General features: G+C 40.0%; 1 protein-coding gene across 3 annotated transcripts in view; it reads left to right on the forward strand.

Moving 5' to 3' along the window:
* The window catches only part of PIGG (phosphatidylinositol glycan anchor biosynthesis class G (EMM blood group)), a 101,117-nt gene that overhangs the window by 67,562 nt on the left and 9,539 nt on the right, over positions 1 to 24,016 (forward strand). For 2 of the 3 annotated variants that reach the window (XM_074994570.1, XM_074994572.1), the window contains exons 11-12: positions 2,369 to 2,678; positions 8,644 to 8,807. In XM_074994570.1, the coding sequence (XP_074850671.1) occupies positions 2,369 to 2,678; positions 8,644 to 8,807 (474 nt within the window). The remainder of the gene's footprint in view (positions 1 to 2,368; positions 2,679 to 8,643; positions 8,808 to 24,016) is intronic. The other variant, XM_074994571.1, reaches the window with a different exon arrangement.

Below are 24,016 nucleotides of genomic sequence, written 5' to 3' on the forward strand. Positions count from 1 at the left end.
CAGCAAATTCTTCCTTCTGTTCTTCCCTGCATAAGTAAGTTAAAATGTCCTGTAGTTTTAAGACCTCAGATGTTAAATGATAAAATTGTGAGCTTCGATAAGTTTAGAGAGCCAGTTACAGCACACTCTAACAGGCTATTTATCCATATGGCTGCATAAGAAATTTTATTGAGTTGGAGATTGGCGAGGCCCACACAGAGACTTCATGAGCTTCAGTGAGTACAGACAAATACAATTGAAATCATAGAACAATCAATATATCTGTAAGCTTTAGAATAAGGTAAGTGCAGTAAAGTGATTTTCTGTGGTGGTCATATAAATACAAACTTAGGTTGTGCATACATGAAATCTTTTGGGTCCCATTAGAGGAGGAACTGGAAGGAAAAATGAATGGTTAGCATCATGAGAGGAAATAACGTTTCTGCTGCCACCTACTTTGTTGATGCTGATGTCCTGTTGTATTTTCTCTCCATGCCTTCTTCACCTGGATGCGCTCAGATGTGTGGTGACCAGATTTGACTGAAACCTGGTACCCCCAGACTCATCCCCCCACACATGATCCATTTCCTGCTATCAGGAAAACCATAACTTGAGTTCCTGTTGCAGATATTTCTGTTTGGCATCACTACTGCATTAATAGTTTTCCATTGTTACCAAATTGGAAATGAGGTTGATCTCATAGTTACACCTGCTAAAAATCTCTCTAAGATTCCATTCAGTTTTTTGTTCTGTGGTTGAGTTGCTTACTATAAATTTTACCAATTTATCGAAAGCTGCTCTTTCTCTTGGTTCTGCTTTGCCTTCTCTGAGATTCTCTTCTAGAACTGCATGATAAGTTAAGCACTTACTCTTATGCTCAATTGTAGGTCTTAAGCTAGCAAAATTTAAACTAACAGACTTTATTAGGTATCAAATTTCTGCAAAGTCCAGCTCAAATATAATTTATTTTTATTTTCTTACTAGCATCACAGATCTAATGTCTATTTTACTGTCTTAAACCATGTTGGTATGCCTTAGCATGATACATAATTTAATATGCCATCGTAAAATGAGATCAGAGGCTAAAGATCAGCAACATTTATTTATAAACTGTCTGATTTTTGGGAAAAAATCCCTGGTGTTTTTAGTTCTTTTCCTCTACAGTAATTCACCCTCCCCACTTGTATCCACCAGTATTGTGGCCTTGACAACAGATTGTTTGATGCTTTGCAGTGGTATAAGAAACCTTGTGTCTCAAATTGTTGCATAATAGGCTGCCGACAGAAACCTCTTAACCTCATTTTATTGGCTTCCTTTCCCTTGAAACTTGAAAATATGTAAGTCATGCCACTTCATGTCTAAATAAAAATTTCAGAACCTGATTTTTAAACAACCATTTTTGAAAAGGTTTGTACATGTATTTTACTTTTAGTGAGGTGTAACCTGTTTGGAAACTTGTATACCAGCAGAGGTGAAGTTATACAATAGTACTTAGAAAAAATTGACACAGTGTTTGTTTGTTTGGTTGGTTTTTTTAAAACGCTCTTAATGGAACAAGTGTGTTTAATTTCTCAACCTTCAAGTTAGTATTAATAAAACAGTAAGCCATATGGCTGCTGTTATATATGTTTTTTTCCCAAGGTTGACTGCACGTTTAAATAAGTGAGCTAATTACTTTGTCAAATATGGCCAAGTTCCTGTTGTATGAATTTCTATTTTGTTAGTGTCCAAAAAGTTGTTGAGCCAGAAATCTCAAACTGAAGTTGAACATTGTTTCACGTACTATGAATCTGCAGTTTGAGCGTGTTACCAGAGGTTAAGGTGATGGAAGGATCCTCGTCAAATGTCTACTATGTAAAACTGAGAGATTGTGAAAAGTTTTATGTCCGCTCTGCTGGGTTTTCTGGAGGAACTGGAGATGCTTTCCAACTCTCTCGTATTGTCTGGCTGAAATAAAAACATGGTTGAGTAAAATTTTGATACGCCCTTAAATGCTTATCACTTAAGGGTGCAATCCAAACAGTTTGTTGTTGAAATAACCTTTCAGCATCTTTTTATATTTAATTTGAAGATAAAATTTGTGATGTGTAACACTGATAAGCAATCTGGATGCTAAGAAGTCTGTATGGAACGTTGGTTGACTTAGCCATAAAAAAACCTGAGGCTTTCTTTACCAAAGCAGTTACATCAGGGTAGCGACATTTCAATATGAAATATTTTAAAACTATTCTGTTTGAAATATATTTTATGACATGTTGGGTCAGTGATTGCACTTGAATTGGATGCATTCCACAAAAATGTCTTTATCTCACGTGTCCCTTTCAAAAATATTTTTGGGTTGTGAAATAAATTATTTAGCAGTATTTATCTTTCTGGTTTTTCTTTTCAGGGGAATTATTGAAGCTCGTTTTGTTTATGTCTTTGTTCTTGGCATAATCTTCTCTGGGACCAAAGACCTACTCAAATCAGAGGTTATATCTGCTGACTGCAAGACAAAGAGCATTGGTTTGTGGGAAATATATAGTGGATTGGTTCTTCTAGCAGCCCTGCTCTTTAGACCCCACAACCTGCCAGTTTTGGTGTTCTGTCTGCTGATTCAACTGATAATGACAAGATGTGTCTGGAAGCCACTAAAATTTGATGCAGCTCAAATTACTATAATGCATCATTGGTTTGGCCAAGCTTTCTTCTATTTTCAGGTAAGCTGATATGACTCCAATGTCAAGAATATTTGTGTAGTTATTCTACTGTGTTTTGTGTTAAATGGGGCCTGAGTCAGTGGGACTACTTGTGCAGGATGAGGCCACAGAATTTCAGCTAACTGTATGCTCCACCAACTATTGAATGTGGTGTCATGTTTACAAGTACATATAGAAAACAAATAGAGCCCTGCATGAATAAAGGTTTATGCCCACAGATATAAATTGGTATCCACAGGGCTTTCCTGGGAAATGCAGTAGTGAAAGGAGCAGAAGAAGGAGCTGCTGCTCCCAGAAGCCAGTGCCCTGTGCTGGCAGCTCCTCTGGTGCAGCTGTACAGCACCCTTCACCCCAGTCCTATCTCTGTCCCTTGCATGCAACTATCTCTGTCTTCTGTCCAGGAGCCTCTTAAGAATCTGGTGCCTACCTCGTGGGACAGGGCTGGAAGTGAGACAGCTGCAGCAGAGAAACTGCTAGCATAGGGCACTGGTTCCTGAGGGCGGCAGCTCCATGTTCTACTACTTTTGCCATAGTGATTCTTGGGAAAGCCAGTGATTCTCTGGAGATATATGTATTTTGTGCGTGTGTATGGGCTGTCAGTCAACTCATGTTAACACCTGTGACTTCATTGACAGCTGGGGCTGCTGGTGGGGCTTTGTGCCCCAGCTGGCTCCCAGGTATGGGGCTGCCCCTGGCCAGGGTCCCGCAACTGTGTGGTTGCCCTCAGCCCCAGGGTCCCATGACCCAGCCACTTGCAGCCACAGGGCTGCTGGGGTCCCAAGCCCCACTGGATGATCCCCAGCAGCCCACAGTTAATTGCCATTTAATTTTTTTTAGTCGCTTGACAGCCAACACTCTCACTTGCGTGCGCGCACACACACACACACACAGACTAAACTCTTTCTTATCGAGCATTCTATCATCCAGAACTCTCAAAGGACCGGCATTTTAACCATAAGTAAATTTTAGTTATGTTTTCCATAAGTACAGTATAATGATCATAAATACATCAAATACAGTCTGTTTGCAGCGTACAATACTACTGCTGTTGGTAAATAAAGTACTCTGCATACTTTTTTTGTTTTTTATATCTGCTCTTGTTCTTTAGTGTTATGCTCTGCTAGGTATAGCTCTCTATTATCCAGAATATTTGAATATGTGGCAACCTGCCAGTCCTGGGGCTGCTGCACGTGAAAGTCCGTCCGTCTGTCTGTCCATGGCCGTATCCATGTACTGCATGCATAAATAGTGCTAATATGTATAGTGCACAACCATGAACTATGCTCATTTGAGTCAGTTTTTAACTTTTCTAATCTATTTTCATCTCTAAGGGCTGCTACCAAGAAAATATAATATGGTAAAATATATCCTGGCACTTAAGAGAGAGGGGAAAAAAGCTTCTGGGAATAGCGATGCAACTTTCAGAACATTTTATTCTTAACAGTCTAACGTCAGCTACTCCACAGGGACTGGCAATTTCTGGAAGAAGTAGAGATTCAGATATAAAGTCTATACAAACAAAAATATGCAGCATCTGTTTGTGGAAGAGGAGGTATTAAAATGGTAGTTTCTGTGGGCAGGGGGAGCTTGGAAGAGCTAAATGGATTAAAAGTAGAAATTTTAAAAGCTTTTTAAAAACTTGTATGGTCCATGTTAAAGTGTTAATAGGTCATTTGACATGGTGTTTTTGCCAAATTCTCAGAAGTGCTTTGATTTCCTGCCACAGTATAAATATTTACTGTAACTGTTTTCTTAAACTGGGGGAAAGATCAGGTAATTTCAGTAAATGTCTTCATTGAGGATTGTAATGTTAGCAAAAATGCTGTTGTGTCATCTGAAGTTCATTTACCCTGCTTGGATCACATTGGTTATATAAAAATTCCAATACAGCGTGAGTCTTGGTTAATGACTAGACTCGTTAGGCACTATTGAAATAGATCATTCTCGTAAGAAAGTTAACTGACTTGATTAATATTTAAAATAGCAAGAGACAAATAACTTCCTGTCAAGGGTGGTTAAACATTGGATTAATTTACCTAGGGAGGGTGTGTAATCTTTGTCACAGGGGATATTTCAGAGCAAGTTAGACACCCATCAGGGATGGTTGATACGATGCTTGGTCCTGTTGTGAGGGCAGGGGACTGGACTCGATGACCTTTTCAGGTCTCTTCCAATTCTGCTGTTCTGTGATTGAGTCTGTGAAATCCAGTTATGCCCCTGACTTGAGAGATACAAAGTCTCTGAACTGAAATGATTTGCAAGTTTGATATAGTTTAGGTGAGATGAAAACTAGAAGTGTGAAATTTCAGTCAAAAATCTGAACAAGGCCCATGTTCTGCCATCCTTAATCAATACATTGATCTCTACCTTACTCTTTACGAGGTCTCACTGGTTGCAATGAGTAGACCTGTCCCGCTGTGTGTAAAGGTGACATAATCAAACTCTGAGAGAAATACAGGGGCTATAGGATATAAAGATACATTACCTATGAACATTAATTTGGGACAGTACTGATTTTCTTACTCTTTCCTTTTTGTGCTGTTCCTGGCTAGCTCAGCCAACATTTCCATGCCTGTGGCAGTGAGATGTGGAGGGGCTTGGCTTGGCTTCGTTCTGAATGAGACATTTTTTGGGGGCAGCCATTTGTAAAGAACTGCTGTGGCTTTTTTTCTGAAGTACAGGGTTATATGCTATCTGAGGTGTGATGTTTTTGGCTGTGCTTTTGTCAGGGGAATTATCAGGGACACTTTCTCAACTTCTTTACACAGTATTTTTGTTGTGAATTTGTCTTTAGAGGAAAGATGGTAATTTGCCAGTGGCTGCATCAGTCTATTTGACAGGTGTTATTGACATGACAATAGGAAAGACTGTTTGACTCATGGTGCTTTTTTGCTTTCATTGTTACATTGTGTTAGAAGATGAAGAAAAACAAAATTAATTTAAAAAAGATCAACCTAAGTAAAAGTTAATTTAGTTAAATAAGTGTCTGTCTTGGGTGTCATATTGTAGCAGTAAGTCAATAGCTTGTGAACCTCGATGAATTTTTCAGCAACCTTGACTGATCATTATTTTCCTGTGCCTCCTTCCAGTGGATCATTAATTCCATGCAAGTGCCCTGTGGCTTTATCATAGCTGTTTAATTCAGAACATAGACTGACACCAGAAGTAAAGGTTACCTTAGCCTTCATTAATTATAGAGAGCCCTAAAAAAAGAGTACTCTGTTGTCTTCATGCTGAAATCTGATGTTCATAAGCAGTGACAGCTTAAAATAAATAACTTTAAAAAGTCTCCAAATCCAGCTCATAAGTTGACGTTTCAGTTAGTATTCCATGGCCGGCTTCATAATCAAGAAAATAGCAATTGGAAATATGTGGAGCAGTTCATATCAGCAAAACTTTAATCAAAAGCATTTGCAGAGTAAAATTGTCAGGAATTGCTAACCATTGGCACATGACACTTCCATGTGGTTACACTAGTCAGACTTGGCTACTTTAACTATCTTGAGAATAATGTGTCTGCAAGAGGGAGGAAGGAAATTGTAAGCAAACCGTTCAATATTCTTACTTTTCTTTCTTTATTACATATTAAATTAATGATTGGATTGAAATATTTAAAGTAACTCTTGGTTTTTCTTGCACTGCCTGCTTGTACGTCTATTTATTGACTATCAAAAAAAAATCCAGAGCTTTATTAATAACTGCTTTCGTAAAATCTCCGGATCCAGTGGCCATACTCCATCAGCAACCAAGACCCATGGTAGCTGGCTCACCAACTTCATGCTGAAGAAGAAATCAGGAAGAGAAGATGGCGATGGATTGGAAATATGCTTAGAAAACCAGCCACCACCATCACAAGGCAAGCCTGAAGCTGGAACCCACAAGAAAAAGAGGGTGCCCAAGACGCTCCCGAAGGCTGATGCTAAAAAGACGGGATACGCCTGGTCAGAGCTGGGAAACGTTGCCCACGACAGGAGATGTTGGCAAATGGTTTCAATGGCCTGTGCTCCAAGATGTCAGGAGTGGAAGGGGGTTACTACTGCTACTCTAGTTCCTAAAGAGTGGCGTATGTTTTAAGGCTAGGTCTTGTGGAAAAGTGAAGAAATGATCTCTAATGTATAGTTAAACTAATGTTGAGAAGGGTTGGAAACTTGTTAGTCTGACGTTGCCGGTGTTGCAAAATGTCATCAAGGCAATGAAAGTAGTAGCCTACAGATCCTGAGATGTAGTTCTGACCACATGAAGTTTCATGTTTGGAGCACAATGAGTGCTGTACGTGCGGTTGCCTCCTTTCCTTTAGACTTCTGAACATAGACAGGAGTTATTCTCCACAGCATATGCTATATTAATGTAGTTTTGTACTTGCTAAAGCTTTTCTTTTCATTCTTGCTTATGAGCAAAGCATTGTGCTTCAAGGGCTCCTGAGCGTGATGGATTACCACTGAATGCTTTTTTGCAACAATGAATCGTCTCCTGCCATTTCTACCATATCACCAGGCCATAATAATCTCATAAACTAATAGTGTTCGAAAGATTTAAGGAATATTTTTTAATAAAACCAGATGTGGTGATTTGTCAAGTTATTTGTGTGTTCTGCAGAGGATTAGAAATTGTAAGCTTTGGAAATCCAATTCCATACCATGAAATACTATAATATATGGTATGAAGTGTTTTATCCTCTGCTGTTTTTTGTCAACCTCTGTCTTTTCTCATTGGCCTCGGAATACAGGCACAATTTTTCCTTCATAGCTTCTTGTCTGTCATCATCCTCTACTGTTCTTCCATATGGTATTGCTGTCTATTAATGGTACACCTCACAAAATGGTGGGAGAACAGGATGCGCATGTCCTCCTTAGAATGCCTTTTTGGTGCCATCAGAAATTACTCTGTAATGGATCCTAATTCTGACAGTTGACTATTTCTCCTGCGTGTCTATTCATAAACACGGACAACTTACAGGAAGATGCACCCCCTCAACAAAAGTAATAGAAAGTTGTAGCATCTTCACCCAGTCTCTACACAGTGCAACCAATATTTTCAAATTTTGAAATAGTAGTTGGTTTATTTCAAAATAGACGTTCCTCGTGGAATGAAGTTTACCGATTTCAAAATAGGAGCTGTGTAAACAGGGAGCAGTCCATTTTGAAATAACCCGCAGTGTGTCCAATGGTTCTATTTCAAAATAGGCTGTGTGTGTGTAGATGCTCTATTTTGAAATAGCTGAGAGCTATTCAAAAGTGTAGCAGTGTTATTTCAAAAAAAACTATTCTGGCATATCTCTTCTGGAATAGCTTATTTTGAAATAAGGTTGCTCTGCAGAAGTAACCTTACACTCCCTTAAAAAAACCTCTACAGTGTTGTACAGTGGTAATCAAATAGTCAACTCTGATTTGCGCAGCAGTGAAGAAACAAGTAAAACATCTTAGTGCATAATTAAACAGTGATATTGGACAGTCCCGTTAGACAGATGTGGAAACTTGCATGTATTGTTCATTCATCCACTAGAACTTGAAATTAGAAGCACAGTCTTTGAGGGAGATAAAGTATCTGCGTGAATTTAATCCTGAGACTGCTAATTGTAGAACTCTTTCTTCTTGAATTATGCATGATGGCAGTTTGATATGGATGACGTTCTCTGCAGGACTGAGACTGAAATCCCCAAACCTAATTCACTGCATTGCTTGTGTGAAGTCTTATGTGTGATTTATCAGCAAGAGGTGGATGTGTTTGAAGACTAAAATAGGACAAGCAAATAGTCACGTTTTATTTGTTTGTGTTGTTCATTTATGTGCTAAAGTAGAACCTCTTTCTTATAAGCTTCTGTAGTTAATTCCAGAAGCCTGATTTAGGGGAAGGTGGCTCAAAAATATATTAAGCCTTTAAACCTATGTGTTAATTAAACTCTTTGATCTGCACTGTTTCATTCTTCCTTTCAGACGTCTAAGTGATATCTTTGTTTTATTTTCAGGGAAATTCCAATAGTATCGCCTCAGTGGATATTTCAGCTGGTTTTGTGGGCTTAGACAACTATGTGGAAATACCAGCAATTGTTCTCACAGGGTTTGCAACGTATGCAGGACCTCTTCTTTGGGCCATTCACTTGCTGTGCTACTTGAGTTCTGAAGTTAGCAGGTAACTGTCTGAACTAGAAGCTGATAAAATTAAAAGTAATAGTAACAGTATTTATCACAGATGCAGAAAAGCATCCACGTGATATAAACCCATTTTAGAAACTGGAGCTCATATGCCTTTCCCACCCTCTTAATTTTAGCCCTCCGTTACTCTTCTTGCCCTTTTTATAGGTCACTCTCTCTTATCCACACCCTTATTCATAGAATCCTAGACCTGGAAGGGACCTCAGAAGGTCATCAAGTCCAGCCCCCCTGCCCAAAGCAGAATCATATCTGTATAAATCATCTCAGACACGACTTAAAAACCTCTAGTGATGGAGATTTTACAGCCTAAGTAATGCATTCCAGTGCTTCACCACCCTCCTGGTGAAGTAGTTTTTCCTAATATTCAACCTCTACACCTCCTGCTCATTAACTTGAGACCACTGCCACTAGTTCTGCCATCCGTCACCACTGAGAACAGCCTCTCCCCTTCCTCTTTAGAGCCCCCCTTCAGGAAGTTGAAGGCTGCTATCAAATTGCCTATCACTCTTCTCTTCTGCAAACTAAATAAACCCAAATCCCTCAGCCTCTCCTCACAGGTCATGTGCTCCATCTCTCTAATAATTTTTGTTGCCGTCTGCTAAAATCATTCCAATGCATCCACATTCTTTCTATGCTGGGTGGTTCAGAACTGGACGCACTACTCCAGATGGAGCCTTGCCAGTGCCAAATAGAGGGAAATAATAACTTCTTTAGATCTGTGGAAGTGCTCCTCCTAATGCACCCCAATATGCCACTAGCCTTCTTGGCTACGTGGGCGCACCATTGACTCATATCCAGCCTGTCATCCACTGTAATCCCCAGGTCCTTTGTTGCTGCACTGCTACTTAGCCAGTCAGTCCCCAGCCTGTAACAATGCTTGGGATTTTTCCGTCCCAAGTAGAGAACTCTGTACTACTCCCTTGTTGAACCTCATCAGATTTCTTTTGGCTTAATCCTCCAATTTATCTAGGTCACTCTGGACCCTGTCCTTACCTTCCAGTGTGTCTACCTTTCCCCCTAGTTTAGTATCGTCTGCAAATTTGCTGATGGTGCGATCGATCCCCTCATCCAGATCATTAATAAAGACGTTGAACAGTACTAGCCCTAGAACTGATCCCTGGGGCACTCCACTTGAAACCGACCTTCAACAAGACATTGAGCCATTGATCACTAACGTTGGGCCTGATTATCTAGCCAGCTTTCTATCCACCTTGCAATCCATTTATCCAATTCCTCCCTGTTTTTATTCTCATGGATATGGCACAGGTTTAGTAATCATTTCCGTGTTTGTGTGTGCCAGTTTATATCCCCATTCCCATCCTTCCATCTGTCTCTTAAATTTCCTCTTTTAATCTGTGGGAGTATAAACAGTGCCTAGTAAAACTGGGTAAAACAGCTTCTGTAGTCTGTGGGAAAAAAAAACAAGTAAGACAAAGCTCCTGTAAGTCTGTTACTCCTGTAACTCTTTTATTTTAAGGTTTAAAATTTGAGGTTTTAAGAATATTTTGAAAATGTTACTCTTAGCAATTTACCATATTCATGCAGATGGGTATCCATCATCTTTCACAAAGGCAGAATGTCTGGTGCACCTTATTTTTAGAATGCATTATAAAAAAGATGATACTTTGTAGCAGTGTCTTGAGGTAGCTTAAATGGAAGTTTGGATAGATTTGGTGAATATATGCCACTAAAGCAATACAAATATTTCTCAGTTTTGGGTTGGATTTTTAGAGACTGATCACATTTTTCTTTCCCTTGTTAAAATTAATCTTAACAGTGGCCCACTGAATAATCCATTCAGAGTTTAAAGAATTCACTAAAGAAAATGTTCCGTTTTTTATAAACTAGTTTTAGAAATTTGTCAAAAGAATTTGTTCAAGGCCTTGTACATAATTTTGTGTAAATTAGAACCTTTACACTTTGGAAGCTAGCAAATTAGTTTTGTACTGCTAAACATTGGAAAGGATAACTCTCCAATTCTGGAATATATTTATGATCTTAAAAAGTAAATACATTTGAAAACCAAGTATTGGAAAGTCAACTTCATTTATTTGCCAAGACCCAGATGCAAAGTTCTGCTTGCTTCTTTAACAGATGTCACACGTGTACAAGCCTTATGGGAGATGCACGTACAGTGTTTGTACAAGCCATGTGAATAATTCATGTATGGTGTCTGCTATAGGAAACTGAGCTCTCGTTCACCATTGCTACAGAAACTAGAACCTTAGCCTCAGCACATAAGGGATGTCTTGATGTTTAGATCTTCTGTGTTTCTTCTCGCGGGTATGTTTTGTGGATGAAAACTACTGTCATTGGTTTGAGCTGGATGCAGTACTGGCTTAAGCATCTGTCAAAACAGCTCTGCCAGTGCTTAGTTCAGAACTGTCATCATGCAGTTGTGCTGTTTTTCCTTTGGACAGCTCTAGAACCCACTTCAATATCCTCCCTCCACTTTTTGGGAGATGGGGGCGGTTGTTGCTGTTGGTTGGTTATGGTCAAATGCAGGAGTCTAATGTTTCTTCTGAATGTTATGGGTAGAACTTGCAGCTTCTTTAGTCTTTCAGGGGTTGTTGCTGCAGGTACTATCAGGTTAGGTCTGGTGGATAGGACCCCACTACAGTTCAACACCTGCAGCTGGCCTGTGCTAGCAGACTTGGATTCACGGGGCTAAGGCTGTTTAATTGCAGATTAGACAATTCAGGCTCAAGCTGTAGCAAAAACTCAGGGACCCTCCCACCTTGCAGGTCCTCAAGCCTGAGTGCCAGTCCAAGCCCAAACATCTACACCTCAGTGAAAAAGCCACTTAGCCCAAGTCAGCTGCTCTGGCCCTGCCATGGGTTTTTAATTGCAGTATGGCTAGATCTGGTGTGTTTTCCTGTAAACCCAGTGTTTTGCAGTTCAGTGGCTATGTCCTTCACTCAGTTTCTGCTTTCCTTGGAATTGAGGCTGAAACACTGGAGAGCGGAAAGAGGACAGCAGATTGAATCACTGCTTAAACATATTCCAACTCTAGCTCTAAAAAAGTCTTTTAGGCTCTAAGCTTTCTTTAGACAGACTTCTTGTTAAATATGCCTTGAGTAGCAACAAAGTTGCTACTGACTTTGCAGTCATTTGTTGTTCCACTCATTGGTTTTCAGATTATTAAAAAATTTGAATTGGTATTTTAATTGGCTTGATGAACTTGGTTTCAGTGTGTGCTGCTACATATCTCCTGGAGTTCAGAACTGATAAACGGTTTTACAGCCATCTTAAGTTTTAAGCAATCTTCTGTACTGTCACACGGTAGACCTTCAGTTGAGTATGAGAGGTTTTTCAGATAGTAGAGGTGGAAATTGCACAGAAGGCTAACATGCTAATAGCTGTGATGTATTTAACGTTTTAAACAGCAGTATGTCATCCAGTAAACTGTTTGCTAGCCTGATGGGTATTCACAAATAACTTAGGGGCTTATTTCTTAAGTTATTGTAAAACCATTACAGTGCTGACAAAATCAAATGAGGCTATGTTGGTTGGAGGAGATACTGTAGCTCAATCCTTCCCCATTTAATCTTCTGACAGTTTTATTCCTGGCTTGCACCTTATCTGAACTAATCCCTTTAGCTCCTGCGTAAATTCAGTGGCATGCGGTGCTCATCTAACCTATTTCAAAGTCACTTTTTCTTAGCTGTATAGAGGCAAAGCAAGAATTTTCTCTCAGTTGCTCTAACGCACCTTGTTCAGAAAGAACTTCCAAACCTAATGCTGTGAGACAAATTCCAGTATACAGAGGTGAGATTTAAAACTTACCTCAACAAACCCAAGATGAAATACGATGCAGAAACTGTATCTTGAAACTATAGTTTCACAGCCATGAAAAATGCATCGTGGATTGTGACATCTGGTCTAACCCCATAAAGTCTGGTCCTCTGTGTGCTTCTATCTTATACAGATTTCGCAGGGGAAAAACAAGTATTTTTCAGATTGGAGGGTCCTGACTCAAAAGGGACTTGCAGGGTAGTTGCAAGGTTATTTTAAGGGTGTGGAAGGAGGGACAGCAGTATTGCTGCCCTTACTTACGTGCTGCCCTCTGAGCTGGGTGTCCAGAGAGTGGCAGCTGTTGGCTAGGCACCCAGCTCTGAAGGCTGTGCCCTACCAGCAGCAGTGCATAAGTAAGGGTGGCATTGCCCAGGGCTGTCCCAAGAGGGGAGAGGCTTGGGGCACCCCCCCATAGTCCCAGGTGCAGGGCCCAGGGCAACCTCTCGTGCCACAGGCCCTACCCATTTCCTGCTACACCCTCACTCGGATCCTCTCCCCAACCACCCTGGCCAGGGACTACCTGGGTCAGGGCACAACAGCGGACAGCAGCAGCTGCTACAGGGAGTCACCTCCTCTCAGACTTCCACCCTCAACCTCCCTACACTCTCTACATGTCACAAACAGCAGCCTGCTCTGCCCTCTTGTGCCCTTCCTTGTCCTGAAAGATAAAGAGGGGCTGATCACACAATTGAAAAAAGGATAGCTTAGGTAAAAGCGACCATGACTTGATCACATTTATAATGTGCAAGAAGAATAAAGCCAAAACCAATAATCTATATACACATGATGCTTTGGGGGCCCAATTTCACAAAGTTGAAATAATTTATGCGCTTCAGTTTCTAGGAGGACTTTAATCATACAAACATGAATGATGATTAAAAATTACATGAGAACACCTTACTAGGTATACCAAAAAAACATAATTTAGGAAAGCTGTGAGTAAACAACTGACCTGCTTTAGAGGTCAGGCAAACCTCTTTACAAGTTATGTTTAAAAAATGATGGGGAACAGGAAAGAGAACATGATACTTCTGAATATCAGTCAGAAGATGGGAATAGTAGAAAATTAAATGACTCAAAGGAACATCAGGAGAAATCCCTGGCCAGCAGACTTAAACAGTTTTTAAAAATATATTAGGAACAAAAACAATCCCAGCAATGGTATTGGTCCATTACTAGATGGAAATGGTACCATTATCGGTAATCGTGTGGTAAAAGGAAGAAGCTTTCAATAAATATTCTGTTTTGTATTTGAGGAAAACAGATTATATGGTCTTATGTAGTGTTAACACTTTCCTTTTCTTTTCCACTGATATCTCTGGAGTTGTTAAACAGGAACTACTGAAGTTGGACATTATAAAAACAGCTAGTCCAGATAACTTGTCTCCAAGAATTTAAATATCCTTGCAGGAAGGGGAACTCTGTGCTGGGAAGCAGTCGTACTGAAAAAGAATATGGGGTAGGGAGAGAACTGAACGTGGACTTCCAGTATATAACACTGTTGCCAAAAGTTGCACAAAATGGGGAAGTAGGTTATTTTACCTCTATATTTAGCAGCCGTGCAACTAGAATGCTGTGTCCCATTCTGGAACAATTCAGAAAAGACATTAATGAATTAGAAAGGGTTCAGAGAAGAACCACAAGAATGATTAAAGTATTTGCAAACATGCCTGAATGGTACAATGTGCTCCTTGAGTGCATCAGGCTTGATAAATATGTAGACTGTAACTACTGCCATTGATAAAGTGAGAGAGCCGAAGGCCACATGTTTTCAGGTAGACCTTGGAGTCGTTTTTTATTCCTGAGCTATCTGTGTCCCCTGTCTAAAAAACATAGACATAGAAATCTGGGACTGAGAAGTCTACTATATTGCAAACATTTATTTTCTTCAAGTTATTTTCTCCAGCCTTCAAAAGGAGAGAAATAATGCATTGGTTGAAATTTGATGTCACTTATACAGTCTGTCTTGTTAAATTATCCATTTTGCTGCTTTCATGCCCCCCTAAAAACCACTTTGTCCCAAGGAGAAAATTGCATAAACAGGAATCTGTTGCAGTACAAGCTGCACAAAGCTCTGTATAAGCTTGCAATTTCTTGTCTCTCCAAGAGACATTGGTCCAATAAGAGATTCTCTCCCACCTTGTCTCCTACAGGATACATCAAATATAAACCAAATCAGCTGTCATCAGGACCTAGCTCCAGAACAGGGTTATTAGATTATTCACATAACTGGTAGTTTCACAGGGCTGTGTCAACTATATACACCAATGCATGGGCAGAGGTGGTATAACAGAGGTATTTTTCACCTTGAAGTCAATGGTCAAGTCTTGTATTAATGCATGGTATGTTGTGTACTGTATACAAAGTTGTATACTGTACAGGATTCCAATTTGCACCATTTTGCTCGAAAAATAGGCACTTGCTAAATGCTGCGTAGTTTGAATAAGTCCACTTGTTTATTTACCTTTGATATGAACTGTTAAGCCTCAACGTAAAGGCTAGGCAAGTCGATTCTCTGCCAATGCAGCTACATTTTCATGAGTTGTACAAGGCAGTAACATTATGTAAACTGAAAAGAGCATTCAAAGATATATAAATAAATGGAAATTTTTGATACCATGGTATATAAAGATTAAAATTAAGATGGGGTGTTATAACATGGAACTTCTTTGAATAGTAAGAAAATGTGAAAATTAGTGGGAAAAATCCCTATTTTTTTTCCTCCAGGAACCTTTCTGTAAGGGCATGCGAGGTTATGTTGACTGTTCTTTCATAATCCTGGGCATTATATAAGTTCTGGCACTAATTCTGGTCAGTTATCTTTGGGTTCCAAAGTTGAGTGTTTTGTTTGCTTGTTTGGTTAGTTTTTTTAAGTTGCACACCTAACTTAGTCCCCAGGTCATATATTTAACCTTTTTACACACACAAATGAAGTCTGTCTCATTTCTGTCAACATTCGTTGTTGCTATGGACCTAGTGTGAACTTTCACTTCCTTCCTGCATTTAAATTCACAGTTGGGCGGCCCTGCCTGGCTTCAGTTATTACAACAGTCACTAGTCCAGGCTGTGTCAACAAATTGCTCGATTAACCTATATAATCAGATGCTTTCGCACTATTTGGCAAATGCCTCACAGACATAACAAAGAGAAGTGGGATAATCACTCAGCTTCGTTGAATGTCCTCTTCCCATTCCCACTTCTAGATGTGCTAACTCAGTGCAACTAGGATGGTGGAACCTTCTATTAGTGCCTATTAAAAGTGCTGTTCATCTCTACTCCTCTGCCCAGAGCCTGCAGCAGTCAGAGAAAGTGGTTGTAGGAGGGTGTTGGCACCACTCTTACCTTAGTTCCTTCCAACCATCAGAGTTAAGACATGAGCTACCTTAGATCTGTTTGTCTGTAGTTAGTGCCATAGCCAGCCTATAAAATAGCAGTAGTTGTAGTATTTAGCAGTTAATGTAGATATAGAATATAATTTATAGTTGTAGATAAATAAATTAAAATTAGATTTAAATTAAATGAAAACAACACAGTGAACTTGACGATCATGATGGCTGACAAAATGAAGTGCAGCTTCAAAAAATGTGCCCAGTGTCTGGCAGTTTTTCCCTCTTCTCCCATGCACTCCAGTGCTTAAAATGTTTAGGCAAAAGTCATTTGCCAGAATGTCCCATATACAGCCTATTCACTCCCTGAGTCGGGAAGGACAGACAAAATAGACTTCATGATCTTCTTTTAAGAGTCTGTTCTGGTATGGCTATGGCAGCTTTTAAAAAGTGGAAGTCAAATCCTAGTGAGGAAAATAGAAAGGAACATAAACACTCCCAAATTAAGTGTGATAATGTAATAAGAAAAGCCAAAAAAGATTTTGAGGAACAGCTAGCCAAAAATTCAAAAAACGATAGTAAAATGTTTTTTAAATACATTAGAAGCAGGAAGCCCGCTAAAAAAGCAGTGGGGCCCTTGGACGATAAAGATATAAAAGGAGCGATCAAGGAAGACAGTGCCATTGCAGAGCGATTAAATGATTTCTTTGCTTCAGTCTTCACGGCTGAGGATGTTACAGAGGTTCCTAAATCTGAGCCAGCCTTTTTAGGTGACAAATCTGAGGAACTCACTCAGATTGAAGTGACATTAGAGGAGGTTTTGGAGTTAATTGATAAGCTGAATAGTAACAAGTCTCCAGGACCAGACGGTATTCACCCAAGTGTTCTGAAAGAACTCAAATGTGAAATTGCGGCGTTAACAACAGTGGTTTGTAACCTATCCTTTAAATCCACTTTGGTACCAAATGACTGGAAGACGGCCAATATAACGCCAATATTTAAAAAAGGCTCTAGAGGAGACCCTGGCAATTATAGACCGATAAGTTTAACATCAGTACCAGGCAAATTAGTAGAAACACTAGTAAAGAATAAAATTGCAAGGCATGTAGAAGAGCACGAATTGTTGGGCAAAAGTCAGCATGGTTTCTGCAGAGGGAAGTCGTGTCTAACTAATCTATTAGAATTCTTTGAAGGGGTTAATAAACATGCGGACAAGGGGCACCCAGTGGACATAATATACCTAGATTTCCAGAAAGCCTTTGACACGGTCCCACACCAAAGGCTTTTATGTAAATTAGGTGGTCATGGGATAGGAGGAAAGATCCTTTCATGGATTGGGAATTGGTTAAAAGACAGAAAACAAAGGGTGGGAATAAATGGTAAATTTTCACAATGGAGGAGGGTAACTAGTGGTGTTCCCCAGGGGTCAGTCCTGGGACCGATCCTGTTCAACTTGTTCATCAATGATCTAGAAAATGAGGTAAGCAGTGAGCTGGCAAAGTTTGCAGATGACACCAAGTTGTTCAGGACAGTCAAAACCAAAAGGGATTGTGAAGAACTACAAAAAGATCTCAGCAAACTGAGTGATTGGGCAGCAAAATGGCAAATGAAATTTAATGTGGGTAAGTGTAAGGTAATGCATGTTGGAAAAAATAACCCAAATTACACGTACTACATGATGGGGTCAGATTTAGCTACGACAGATCAGGAAAGGGATCTTGGAGTTATAGTGGATAGTTCTCTGAAGACATCCACGCAGTGTGCAGCGGCAGTTAGTAAGGGAAATAGGATGTTAGGAATTGTTAAAAAAGGGATCGATAATAAGACAAAAGATATCATACTTCCCCTATATAAAACTATGGTACGCCCACATCTTGAGTACTGCGTGCAGATGTGGTCTCCTCACCTCAAAAAAGATATATTGGCATTAGAAAAGGTTCAGAAAAGGGCGACTAAGATGATTAGGGGCTTGGAACGGGTCCCATATGGGGAGAGGCTAGAGAGACTGGGACTTTTCAGTTTGGAAAAGAGGCGATTGAGGGGCGATATGATAGAGGTATATAAAATCATGAATGGTGTGGAGAAAGTGAATATAGAAAAATTATTTACCTTTTCCCATAATACAAGAACTAGGGGACACCAAATGAAATTGATGGGTAGTAGGTTCAAAACTAATAAAAGGAAATTTTTCTTCACACAGCGCACAGTCAACCTGTGGAACTCCTTGCCCGAGGAGGCTGTGAAGGCCAGGACTCTATTAGGGTTTAAAAAAGAGCTTGATGAATTTTTGCAGGTTAGGTCCATAAATGGCTATTAGCCAGGGATAAAGTATGGTGCCCTAGCCTTCAGAACAAGGGCAGGAGATGGATGGCAGGAGATAAATCACTTGATCATTGTCTTCTGTTCTCCTTCTCTGGGGCACCTGGCATTGGCCACCGTCGGCAGATGGGATGCTGGGCTGGATGGACCTTTGGTCTGACCCAGTATGGCCGTTCTTATGTCTGAAGAAGTGGGTCTGTCCCACGGAAGCTCACCTAATAAATTATTTTGTTAGTCTTTAAAGTGCTACTTTACTGCTGTTTTGTTTTGATAGTATATAGACTAGCACGGCTTTCTTTCTATTAAGAGGGATGCTGTCTGCTAAACCTGTGGGGTCTGACAGCTTGAATGAATCTGGCTGTAAAAGAAGGAGACCAGAGAGAGCTGCCTCTACTTTTGGGTGTGAGAAATCACTGAGATCCTTGACAAGCACTCTGGCTTCAATGCTTTGACATGCATCCAAGTCTCTTGGCCTGAAATCAAGACTAGAACATCCATTAGCAAAGAGCCAGTGACCTATGATGGAGATTTAAGCTCACATTCATCCAGCTCTGAACCCTTCTGTGGATCCAATAGAAGTGCAGTGATTTCTGTACAAAAGACCAAGCTGAAAAGATTTCAGAGGATTCCCCTGGCTTATTTTCCACTTCCATCCCAAGCCCTGGTAGGGTCACCACGGGAGAGCTTTTCCCCATCTTCTGTTTGTAGAATTCCTACGTGATGGACACCACCAATGGATTCAGTTTTGGATCTGGCCTCAAAGCTGAGGTTGAGGGGTAAAGCTGGGTCCAGTATGGGTGTTGAGTGGATGGTCTTTTCATGGATGAAGTGTTCAGTGATCAAGTGGTCCTGGATTCCCTGGGTATCCTGTGGTGTGATTGACACCTGACTTGGCAAACTGGCAGGAAACCCTGTACCTTCTTGGATGCTGTGGCCATATTGGTTCTTTTTTCTTTTCACAGTAGAAATCTGGACTTCAAGGCAGAAAGAGATTCTACTGCATCCTATGATTAAGCCAGGGATTTGAGACCGTTAGAGCTACAGCTACTGTGTTGCAGAAGGCTATCTTGGGATGCCAGAAGCGTTGGTGCAGTCTTTCTCTAATCAGAGGACTAGCTGAACAGTAAACTGGCTGTTTTCAGATAGTACTAACTAGAAAGTATTGTGGACAAATACAGCAGGACCTATAAAGAGAACAACAAGAAATTAAATAAGAATCAGTTTTGGAAAATGTAATTGAGCACCTCCAGGAAAAAGTAATAGTGTAAACATGGATCTTCAGTGGGAGAGAGGAACCAGGAGCCCAGTAATGCCAAAAGAAAACCAGTGATGAAAGACAAACCACAAAAGTAGAAAAAAACCTAGCAATTGTTATTTTCTGTTAGTTGTTTGCCTGAGATGCGCTGCTTCGCAGTAGAATTGTTCAGAGGAAGGATAGCATGTTCGTACTTTAAGTTTACAGTGTTCTACAGCATCTTTGTGCTTTGTGATCAAGACCTACACTAATGCAGAATAAGAATTTTTTTCCAGTTCCTGTGGAAATATGTCTAATGCCAGCTGTCTTTTATTTTAAAGAACAAAATGTGACCTAGCATCTGTCAAGGTGTGACAGTGACAAACTGGTCAATTTGGGAATGACTCACAAGAACTCCACAGGAGGCACTGAAATGTAATCATGACAGTCTACTTAAACCATCAATCATTAACCCATTTATTTGTTGGCATAAAATCAAGGATAGATGCTTAGTGTATTTTTGTTTCTCTTCTCTCTTGGTGGTTACCCTATGACAAGTAGGAGGTCTTCATGTCACCCTCCTGTTTGGGAGTCCTTTGAATCAGCCCAGTTCTGAAGGCACAGTTATCACAGAAGGGGCAGGTGTTGGTAGCTGTTGGAGAGGCACGGGGCAAGTTTTGCTGCTCTTTTCTTCTTCTCTGCCTCTCCTCATCTGCATTGCAGCAAGACCTCTCAAATTGCACTGCCCCCTCATGAATTACCACTGTCCACTGGGGAAGGTCCTGGGCAAGGTTCTCCCAAATGTCTTCACGGATGCTGCACTTTTTTTCACGTGTGCCTTCAGTATATCCTTATATCGCGTCCTTTGATGCCCAACACTCTTCTGTCCTTCAGCTCAAAACAGAATCTGTTTTGGGAGATGCTGATCAGACATCCAAACCATGTGACCAGTCCAGCGAAGTTTTTGGTGAATGATAATGCCTTCACTGCCAGTCATGTTCAACTGTTCCAAGATGCTAGTGTGTGCACGCCTATCCTCCCAAGAGAGATTTAAGATTTTCCTGAGGCAGCATTGATGTATTTCTGTTTACGTGTGCACCTCTCCCTCAATTTATAAACTTTCATTTTACTTTTTTCTACAACAAACAATGTAAATTGATACCTGTTTTTCAATTTACGAACATATTTTCACTCTAAAGAACCACCAACCTTTGTCCTAGCATCTGCTTCGTAAGTAACGAACATAGAGGAATACAGCAGTGCGCAGTGTGAGGCTGACTCATTTCCCTCAGCTGCCCTAGCTCTTCCCAGTTGGTTTGCAAGCTTCGTTATGTTCATGTCTTCTTGACCGAGAGTGATATTCATATTCAAATATCATTATTTGTGATCATCATGGGTCCTAAATGTGAAAAAGTTTCTTCAGGAGCTGTCACTAAAGCCAAGAAGCCAAGCAAAGCAATATCCATGGCTATCAAACTCAAAGTTGTTAAAAGAATTGAAACAGGCCAGAAATCAAAAGATATGTTTGGCAATGAAGTTAGCAGCATCGACTGTGTGTGCAGTCTTAGTGCAGAAAGAAAAGATAAAAGAAATGGCAGAAATATATGATGGTGGAGCTAAAAGTTGCATTGAATAACAAAGGCCAGGGATACAACAATGGGTAAATTTGAAAGACTTTTAATACATTGAATCGACAGCCATAATGAATGTAACACGCCTTCAAGTTTCCTCATCATAGGGGAGAAAGCTCTGTCTTTGTTTGTGGACCTGAAGAGGAAAGCCAAGGAAGAGAGGCAAGTTGGGGCCAATGAAGTAATGGTCAAAGCAAGTCACTGTTGGTTTGAGTGCTTTGAAGGGCATTCACGTTATCATAGTCTACATGTTATAGCCAAAGCATCATCTGCTGATATTCAGACAGCTAACATTTGCGCAGGCACATTGCAACAAATAATTGATGAAGGTGGATGTTCTCCAAAACTAGCCTTTAATGTTGATGAAACAGGGCTTTTCTGGAAAAGAACGCCTTCTCAGACCTTCACTTCAAGGGATGAAATAAAAGCAACAGGTTTCAAGGTCTAGAAGGATCAACTGATATTACTTCTTGGTGGAAATTTGGAAGGAAACATAAAATTGAAGCCGCTCCTCAATTATCATTCAGAAAATCCAAGAGCGCTTAAAGGCTCGAACCTGTGGTTTGGCATTTTAATCAAAAGTGTGGGTGACAAAGCAGGTTTTTGCTCATTACATAATAAGCTACCTTTCATCATTCATCTCTAAATATTGTGCTGAAAATAATCTGGTTAATAAATGTCTGCTGATCCTCAATAATGCTACTGGTCACCCTGTCAATGTCAGACTATGGCAGTAACATTCGAGTGTTTTTTTTTTTTTTGCCCCCAAATACCATTTTTATATGTCAGCCAATGAATCAAGGCATCATTGCTACATATAAAGCTTACTATCTGCAACTGGTGATGAAGTATCTCGTATCTGCATCAGGCAGAGAAGACAAACCAGCACTTAAGCAGTTGTGGAAGAACTACAACATCAAGATGACAAGTATCAGAGAGGTAACCATGTTAGTCTGTATCTTCAAAATGAACAAGAAGTCCTGTGGCACCTTATAGACTACCAGATATTTTGGAGCATAAGCTTTTGTGGGCAAAGACCCACTTTGTCAGATGCATGGAAGGGGGAGGGGAGTTTCAGCTGAACCTCCTCCCACCCCGACTCATGCATCTGACAAAGCAGGTCTTTGCCCATGAAAGCTTATGCTCCAAAATATCTGTTAGTCTATAAGGTGCCACAGGATTTCTTCTTGTTTTTGAACACCAAGATGGCTATAGACAATATCACAACTGCATGGGATAAAATTACTTAAAGTATCCTGAATGGTGTTTTGAAAAAGAAATTGCTGCAAAATGTTCATAATTTCTGTGCTTTTGAGGGCGAAGTGAAAGACATTCAAATTCTATTGGGCAGCTGGCAACTCAAGCAGGGTTCAATGAGGTAGACACAGATGATGTTCAAGACCTGTTATTGTCACACGGCGAAGAAATGACTAATGAAGAAATGATTCAGCTGGATACAGCAAGGTTATCAGAAAAGAAGGAAGAATTGGATGAACCATAAAAAATCCTGGACACTGAAACACTCTCAGAATTCTTCAGTGCATTGGAGGCAGTTACACGCATTCCTAATGACAGCTACCCAAACTTAGAATGGAGTTCAGCATGCAAGGAACAAATTCATGAAGCCGTTCAGTGCTATCAGGAGTTGTCTGACAGGAAAGAGGGTTGCAGTACAAACTTCAGTTCTACCTATTTTTCAACCTTCAACGTCATCTCCTCCTCCTAAACTCTCATCATAAGTCAGCTGATCCTCAACTTCAAAACTGATGATAAAACCCCAATAACAGAGATTGAAATTATTACAGAGCTGTTTCCAATGAGGACTCAGATGATACCATGGAACTCACTTCAACACCACCTTCTTCACCACTATCTAAGAACTGACTAGTGGTAATAAATGTCAGAAAAAAGCAATGAAGTTAGCACTGTTGTGATTTTTATGAATGTATACTATTGTAACATGGGGAAAACATTAGGTGATTTTTTTTTGCGGGGCGGGGAGTTGGGAACCAGACAAAATTGCTGACATTGAAATTAGTGGGAAGTTCACTTTTTCACCTTACAAACAGTTTTCATGGAACGAATTAGGTTCGTAAATCAAGGGGTAGGTGTACCTTGTAGATGCTAACTCTGCTTTGTCTCATAATGCTTCATTTTGCTATTGATTTAGAGATAAAAAGGGAATATTAACATTTAGATGAGACTTGTGGTGTAATAATGTTAATATCCTAATCTCTCTTTGAAAGTTGTAATTCTGTATAGTAAACCACCTGTGAACTACCTTGATAGTTTGCAAGGCTAATTACCTTATGTGAATGGATGCAGATCATCTGCCTTTGCATGCATAAGAAATAGATTAGTTTCAATACAACAATCTGTACTGCCCATTCTTCCTGGGGAGGTCCTGTTGTAATAGTTCTCAAGAGACTCATCTGGCTAGAGAACTATAAAGAAACCTTCAGGCCTGATTTTTTTTTTTTTTTCTTTTAACCTCCAGTCTTCTTAAACTTCAACAGGTTGAAGTTTAAAGCCTGAGGTCTTCAGAGTTAACCTGGATTACTCTGAAATACTCATGGAAGAATTTGAACCAACTCTATATCTGAACTATTTGACTACAAGCTGTATGTGTATTGATCTTTTAAATATAGCAACTTCCTTCTTCTTCTTATTTAACCTTTTAGTCTTTTAATTACCAAAGGTTTGGCATCTGCATGATTATTGGGTAAGACCTGAGACTTGTATTTACCTGGTGATCAGTGTTTGGTCCTTCAGGACTGGGGAACCACACATACGGTTGAGTCAGGTTTTCAGTAGCCTCTCACTGTATTGTACTTCGCTATCTAGATGAGAGTCGCAGGCTAGAACACTTAAGGAAACTGTT

Source organism: Carettochelys insculpta, chromosome 5 (assembly GCF_033958435.1).
Source record: "Carettochelys insculpta isolate YL-2023 chromosome 5, ASM3395843v1, whole genome shotgun sequence".
NCBI classification, from domain to species: domain Eukaryota; kingdom Metazoa; phylum Chordata; order Testudines; family Carettochelyidae; genus Carettochelys; species Carettochelys insculpta.